The sequence below is a fragment of the Monopterus albus genome, unplaced genomic scaffold (genome assembly GCF_001952655.1).
Source record: "Monopterus albus unplaced genomic scaffold, M_albus_1.0 scaffold92.1, whole genome shotgun sequence".
In the NCBI taxonomy this organism is placed as follows: Eukaryota; Metazoa; Chordata; class Actinopteri; order Synbranchiformes; family Synbranchidae; genus Monopterus; species Monopterus albus.
Window position 1 is genome coordinate 200,908 of NW_018127972.1, and position 7,700 is coordinate 208,607.

Below are 7,700 nucleotides of genomic sequence, written 5' to 3' on the forward strand. Positions count from 1 at the left end.
CCTGGAAAAAAAGATTCTATCCCATCCAATATCACCACTAACACCACAATACCCCCAACACCCTCATTCCCCATCCCCCCACCCCTTAGCCGCTTCCTCATTCTGGGTGACAGCCAGGGACGCGGTACAGCTCCGAGGGTAATGGATGGTTCTGGTGGTGATTTTACACCTGGGGAATGCAAAGCACCCACTTTACCATGTGACAAAGGCACCAAGCACCCCCACCCCACTCTCCATCTTCTCCTCACCTCTTTACCAGGCATTATTTTGCTCTGAGATTAAATCAATCCTCTACATACCGGCCCTGTTGCAGGAAACTGATTCCAGAGGGTATTAAGGACATATTTACTGATGATTGCCTCTAACTAACTCGGCTGATGGGAATAACACAGGGGGACTCCTTTCTGTCAGATCCACACAGAGACAGAGGCCGACCGAGTGATCCAGTGCACATCACTGGCAGCCATCTTAGCCTTACAACCCACTTCCAAACCCCGAACCTGCATGACAGAGTCTGTGTATTTCATATGCCAGGCTTATACCACCAATCCAAACAGAAATACTTGCAAACAAACGGCAGCTAACAAGTACAACTGTCATATTCCATTCTGTATGTTGTTGTTCCCTTTTTGAGTAGGCTTTCATCATGATTTTGTTGGCATTTATGAACCGTGAGTGGACTCAGTCTTCTGTGCAGAGCCCTCTGTTATATAAGCTACAAATGAAAACAAAATTTGAGCCATTACTGCTTGTGGAGTGTTCTCTTAAATTAAGGGGATGTATAAAACACTTGTGTCAGTTCAAACTTGGTGAACAGATGATTCTTTTCGAGACTGTCCTCCTGTACAAGGATGTGAAGGTTGCCAGTGGAGTGCTCATATGCAACATATAACTGTTACAGTGATGGCAAAAGTCTGGTAAGCGTGCCCTGGACGGGTCCTGTGCAAATCCTATGACTCAGATCCCTGCATTTCAACTACATGGGCCAGACATGACCATTAACCTGGAGGTTCTGGCAACATACAGTATACACTGTGGTCTATTGGAGGCCATTTGTCAGTGGATTAGACTTTGAGAGTGGATCAGATCTGAGATTTACATTATTAGATCCATTCATATTCATGCACTCAGTGAAGTCACAGACTGCTCGTGGTCAGAAAATCCAGCCTGGGGCATTGATATCTTGGAAGCTGATGGTTTGATGAAGAACAGTCCAGGTTTGATGTCTGTTTCTGGTTTCAGAACATGACTTCCAAACAGGTTCTGGTCTGCTAATTGTCTTGCATAGTGATTACAAGCTAGCTGACAGGCGATGCCACTATGGCTGACAAACAGACTAGCAAGCTCCCAATTCTTGCATTTGCTGTGACAGTATACAGTTCGTGACCAGCCGACTGGCGTGGTTTCAGCTGAAGCAGCTGACATGAGATGGATGTTGAATAGTGCACTTTGCTCTCCACTCTTATGTTAGCCGTTAGCTGGATTTAGGAAAGCTAAAAAAAACTCTAAAAATTTCTTGTGGCAATTCAAAATTATGACAAAACAAGTTAAAAAAAATTGACTGATTAGATTATGACAAAGTCTCAAGCTGCTTTTCACCTACCATCTCAACATGATGGTCTTTCTTTAAAAGATTTAAACTCATTGGTCAATAATATTCGCTCATCATAAAAATGATCTTCCATAACAAAGTCACACGTTAGTACGTAAAACTAGAAGGAAAAACTGACATTATATCGAGTATGATTGTCATGGTAGTGAAATATTACCAGTGAAATTGAAGACAGGCAAAGCCTCCATCCAACATCAGTTAGGAAAAAGACTGGCTCCTCAGGGAGAGACACAGACATTCTAATTCTCCCTGCTTGGCATCAAAAGGTGCTGAAGGTCAGACTTTCCTCATGACTTTGGAGAGATAAGAACATTTGTTCGGCCATTTCAGGACTCTGACTGCATTTTAGGAACAGAAAATCTCTTTTATAACCCTTTGCCCTTAAGAGCTGCTCTATTCCTATCTGCAAAGATCAAACCCTTTTTTTCTGTTTTGCAGGCAAGCAGCAATAAGGATAAACATCTTGAGCCTAGCTCATGTTGCACTAATCACTTTAGATGGCATTGGTTCCAAAATTCACTGCAATGGGTCGACTATGTGTGCTGTGGTTCATTCAGTCTGGCTTGCACCACCTCAGGAAGGCTTTAGTGTAACAAAATCAGCCAGCGACTCTACAGGAGCCAATTTCTTTATGAATAAATCCAGAGCGAAATCTTCTCTTGGAGTCGCGTCTGGGTTTCACACCATACTTTCTGCAGTGCTGCTGGTTCAGATGGAACCCCTGATGAATGCAATGATGAACTGGCAGCTTTAAATGAAATAGGTCCAGTGTGGTCTGGGTTTCTGCTTTACATGCTGCTCCTCATAGATTTTCATCATCAGTCTTGAAGCTTTTGTGACACATTGTTAAAATTTGTCTTATCTGAAATGCCTATACCAATTAGAAGGCAGATATTTCAAGATTTTAGCTGGTCTTATTGAATGTAATTGTGATTTTACAGACTAGATTTAGTGAGAGAGTCCCTGTTTGTTGGCTTGAGCGAACTGTGATTGACTGGGGGAAACCACAAAGAGTGACTGCTCTCGGTTAAATGTTTTATTTAGTAAAAGTGGATATCAACCACACAGCCATCTCTCCTCTTTCACAATCTTCCTGAATGTGTTTTGACAGTTATAGTAGGCTATTTGTGATCAGATTAGTTTAGTGCTGTGCTCTTTAGAAAGATAAACTGACTCCAACAGCGTGACAAAATAAAACAGTTTTCATGGGATGGAAAAAGGTTAAAATGAGCAAAAGACCATGTTCTGCTTAAAACAAAACAGTTTTCATGGGATGGAAAAACGTTAAAATGAGCAAAAGACCATGTTCTGTTTTTTTTTTTAATGGTGGAGTGGTCCTTTAAAGAGCTTGGATGGCGTGAGAGGCCCAGCAAGTTGTCTCATAGCTGAGATGCCTCGGTGCTTTGCAGATAGGAAAGGCAGCTTTCAGCCCAGACCTGACGCTGGTGGGGAGGAGCTGGGGTGGCCTGGCAAACAAAGGAAAGAAACGGAGAGAGATTAAAACATGACAACGATGCACAATTTTCTCTCAAATGAAGAACATCCGACGTGTATCTCTGCATTACGACGTTTTCGTTTACTATTTCAAACACGGTGAAGCACATTTCCACCATTTCTCTTTCTCTCAAGTAGCAAAACGGAGCTGGGTCTCATCAGACACCAGTTATTCGATCCTAACACCTTTACCTTCATACTGATGTCAGCGGCACAACGTTGCAAATCTGTGTATAAAAACAATATCCATGTTTGTTATTCATTTTTTAAAATGTATTTACGAACAAAATGCTGCTCTCTATATGATTACCAAGGCTCAGTACAATGTATCATGTGGAATCTGTTCAAATATAAACATAATGAAAGGCGAAGGGTGAAGTCAAGAAATATTTTCCTCTAATCCCATCAGGGTCATAAACCTACAGCCGCTTATTAATTTAGGAGCAATCAGAAGTGACGCAGCGACAGTGTGCTGAGCTGCAATGTCTTAATTGACACGCAAAAAGGCCTGTAAAACCTTCTCCTTGATGTGTGTTTGTGTGTTTGCTGTCACCAAGCGGGGGGAAATACCTGCCCCCGACACAAAATACAATTTAGTTACAAAATGCTGCCACCCAAAGCTCTGAAATGCAGCTTTTATTTATTTATGTAGTGTTATTACCCAGTTACCAAATTCCCCCTGAATAAGAGCATCTGTTTTTCCTATGAAGGCCACCTTCACAAAGAAACCTTCAGAAATATCTCCCGACCTTTATTCTACATATATAAATTATTATTATTACATTATTGTTATTATTATTATTATTGTTACATTTTTGAGTATATTTATTTATTGCAACGTCTGTGTCGGTTTTAGAACTGAAGCCTGTTGTATTGGCATCTTAATCTTCGTTTTCCCTTTACATCTGTCCGTTCTGCCATACGTGGGCCGCCTGTCTTCCATGTGGTGTCAAATAAAACAGCCATGGATCCACTTCTGTCACAATCTCGCCCTCGCTGACACCATAAACCTGCTTTAGGCACCAGAGTGCCGACCGCGGAGTCAGGTGATACCAGACAAAGCTTTTACGCACAAGGTTCTGCCATGTTTATGCACGGACATGTGCTGGTTTGATCTTTTAGGGGCCGTTTTGTCTGTCACTTTAATGTTAAGAAACACAAAAGAGTTAGAGGGACTACACGTCCTTTAAAAAATGATAACTGATCCCCTTAATTTTCTCCTCTCTTTCTTCAGATGACCCATCGGCGAACTGGCTGCACGCTCGCTCATCCAGGAAGAAGCGATGCCCCTACACCAAATACCAGACTCTGGAGCTGGAAAAGGAGTTCCTGTTCAACATGTACCTCACGCGGGACCGGCGGCATGAGGTGGCGCGCGCACTCAACCTGACGGAGCGGCAGGTGAAGATCTGGTTCCAGAACCGCAGGATGAAAATGAAGAAGCAGAGCAAGGACCAACCCAAGGACTAGTGGAGCTCTTACTTTGCGCACAGGCGCACACACATTAAAACGCACATGCACTCATGAGCACATCATGTATCCAACATAAAGGTCTGGAAAACAAAATGCCTTTCATAAGAACGGCATATATCCACTCACATTTCATGTTTCTGTCTAAACCTCCAGGTACCATCACGTGCGCTTCAATCCAGTAACACTAATCTTTATAACCGATCAACTGTTTTATTGATCCTTGACAGACGCCCGATGGCCAGTAACATGTGGACAGTGGCTGGAGCTTTGGCAACATTTGAGTGTGTTAATGCAGGATGACTGGGAAGAACTCACTGATCAACATCAACTCCTCCTGGATTTCCTCACCAATGGGTCGGGCTCCATGAAAACTGTGGATTGGACTGTATGTTTGATATCCTGATAGCTTTTGAGCGTCCTATGTCTTCATAGTTTTATATTATACCAATTATTAGTCTTTGGTATTAGGCTGCATTATGAAAGGAAAGAAAGCAGCCTGGTGACAGGTCTGGGGTTGGGGCAGATAGATACACTCACAGAGAGCTTTTTTTTGTAAATTTCCTTTTTCTCTGTAGGACCAATCTTGCATATATTAGTTATTATGGTTCTGTGGCTGAAACCAGAGTTTCACGTGGCCATCAATAAGCGGGAAGGAAGGATGTGGATGTACACATAGGTCTTTATCCTGCTTCTTCTTTTCTTGTTTTTCTCATTGCTGGCAGGCTTTGATTACAAAGCGCCTGATAGTCGCCGCTGATACAAACAGCAATCAGCCGTTTGTTTCCCGGTTGTCGGCCTAAGTAATGAGCAGATACCTTGGGGGAGTTGAGAAGTAATGATAGGTGCAGGGGTGTTAACCCGACTCAGCAACCGGGGATCCGATTAAGCTGCTGTCGATACTGTGTCCCTGCCCTTCGGCAACCTCTCCGGATGTTTTATGCGCTGCGGCGGTGTCTCATCCACGGCCTGTATCGGCTGTGGATAGTTGTCCCCTCTGCTTCACAAGAGCCCGGAGTTACAGGGTTTATCTGCGAGGGGACGCAGCATAAATGGATCATCAGCCTTTAAATTAAGCTGATATCTACGTCACACCTTCCAGGTGTAAGTAGCTCTCATCACCTCAGACACAATTTACTTTGCTCCTTCTCCGGTTCCTACTCTGCACACCATCAGACACTTCTAGAGGTGACATACACACTTCTTGTTCAGACAGGCCACATCTTTCATAGCTGCTAACTCGTTTACTCTTTTCCTGTAAATAAAGTATCAATTTCAGTTGCGCACAAAGTCCATGTGCGCACGCATTGGTCTTCACTCTGCAGACTAAAAAAATTCTCAGTCATCGTCTTTCAACCTCAACGCGGTTCCTGCGCTGCATGTTAACAAAGAATCAGCTCTATTTTTTATACATACCCAATATTGCGTGCTTTCTCCCGTGTGCTTTTATCTGTCATTTCAGATACGGATAGTTTGCGTAACGGCGGTTAACAAACACAACCTGTGACTGAAGGAAAGCCCAGATGAGCTCATGTTTATAGGCGAATGTTAAAATCCCGGTCAGGGTTTATTTTATTTTATTTTCCTAGAGGTTTCATTCCTAGAGGTTTTATTACAAGATTATATCAACAGACGCAACAGAAAACATACGATTTATTGCCGCTCGAAATATTTTAGCAATAGTTTTCTACATTTAATAACTCTGAGTATTATCTTGTTAGACTTCAGTTCATGCAAAGTTTTATTGATCTGCGCGATAACGAGGCCATGGTGGAAGGCCGGCCTGCTACTGTGGCATTATGTGAAGTGTCGGCATAGTTAAATGGCGTCCGATGGCAGTTTTATAGACGGATCATAAACAACACGTTGGCTTTTTAACGTCTACAACTGTGCGTGTGTGTGTGTGTGTGTGTGTGTGTGTGTGTGTGTGTGTGAGAGAGAGAGAGAGAGAGAGAGAGAGAGCGCTTGCAGACCACATAGGCATTTACATTTTAAGAATTAGACACAGTCCATGCGTATAGCTTACACCCACACACACCCACACACACCCACACACACGCTTGTGTGGATATTGCCTCCAGTTTAGTTTGTGTTACTTCAATTTTGACTTTACATGCAGGAGTGAACGGGTCTAGGCTACAACCAGCCTCTTTTGCAAAGTCTTACACAGAGAAGCGCTCGATTTCTATCGTTCAGCAGCATCAGATCTTTATTTACGAGTAATAATGTTTACATGGTCTTCGCATGCCTCAAGTCACTCGTCATTTTGAAGGCGTTATTTCGTCGTTTAGGTCTTTGTATGATCAATCTGTCGGAGGGGAATGCTTACTGAGGAATGAAAAAAAGAATAAATAGAAGTTTCTTGATAGGAAATGTTTCTAATTTATTGTATATATTGTGAGTAACCTCGTCTTTCTAATTGGAATGCGTTAAATACGCGGAATATTATTTTTGTCTTACTGGGACATGACATTTTGCTGTAGGCTAATATAGATGGGTTTTTTTGTTTGTTTGTTTGTTTGTCTGTCATGTCCTTTAGATTGTGTTTTCTATGTTGTCGTGCCAACTGTCTGAATAATCTGTTCTGATGTCAATCCGATGATCTCTGTGTGTCTAGACCTATAGTTTGTTTAATGGTGAACAGTAGCGAGTTGGACTCTGCTGATGTAAATGCTGTTAAGTACTGGGACGGAGAAGACCAAAAGGTTTTGCTAACAGGAAGCAATTCTTCTGTAGAAATGATGGATTTGTTTTAAGCATATGAATGTGTTACTTCCTGTCCCAGTATTTATACTCTGCTGCCCGGAGGAACACAGTTTCTGGAGTTTTTGTTTGCTGATAAATGTGGATGCAATTCCAAGTCATTCTGGTTTCCTCTCCGCTTTTTATTGGAACAAGTCGAAGTCATGTGGCCCCAGTAAAGACCAACTCCAGCGACTCTGATCCTCTCCTCCATGTGAAATGTTCCAGTCCCTTCTTCTATGTTGGTTCTCTTCTTTCTTCTGTGTTGTTGTTGTCGTCTCTTGTTTCTCTGTGCGATGGCACTGCTGATGCTGGATTCCTATTAAAGAACAAAACTTTACAGTATGACCAGACTTCGTCTGAATGCACTGTGGCTAATGGA

The 7,700-nt window shown here is 42.5% G+C and overlaps 1 protein-coding gene across 1 annotated transcript in view; it reads left to right on the forward strand.

The window, feature by feature from the left end:
• hoxb9a (homeobox B9a) overlaps positions 1–7,663 on the forward strand; it is a 13,344-nt gene extending 5,681 nt beyond the window's left edge. Inside the window, exon 2 of the mRNA XM_020608306.1 lies at positions 4,341–7,663. Coding sequence (XP_020463962.1) covers positions 4,341–4,576 — 236 coding nt within the window. The 3' untranslated portion in view covers positions 4,577–7,663. The remainder of the gene's footprint in view (positions 1–4,340) is intronic.
• Positions 7,664–7,700: the final 37 nt, after the last annotated feature.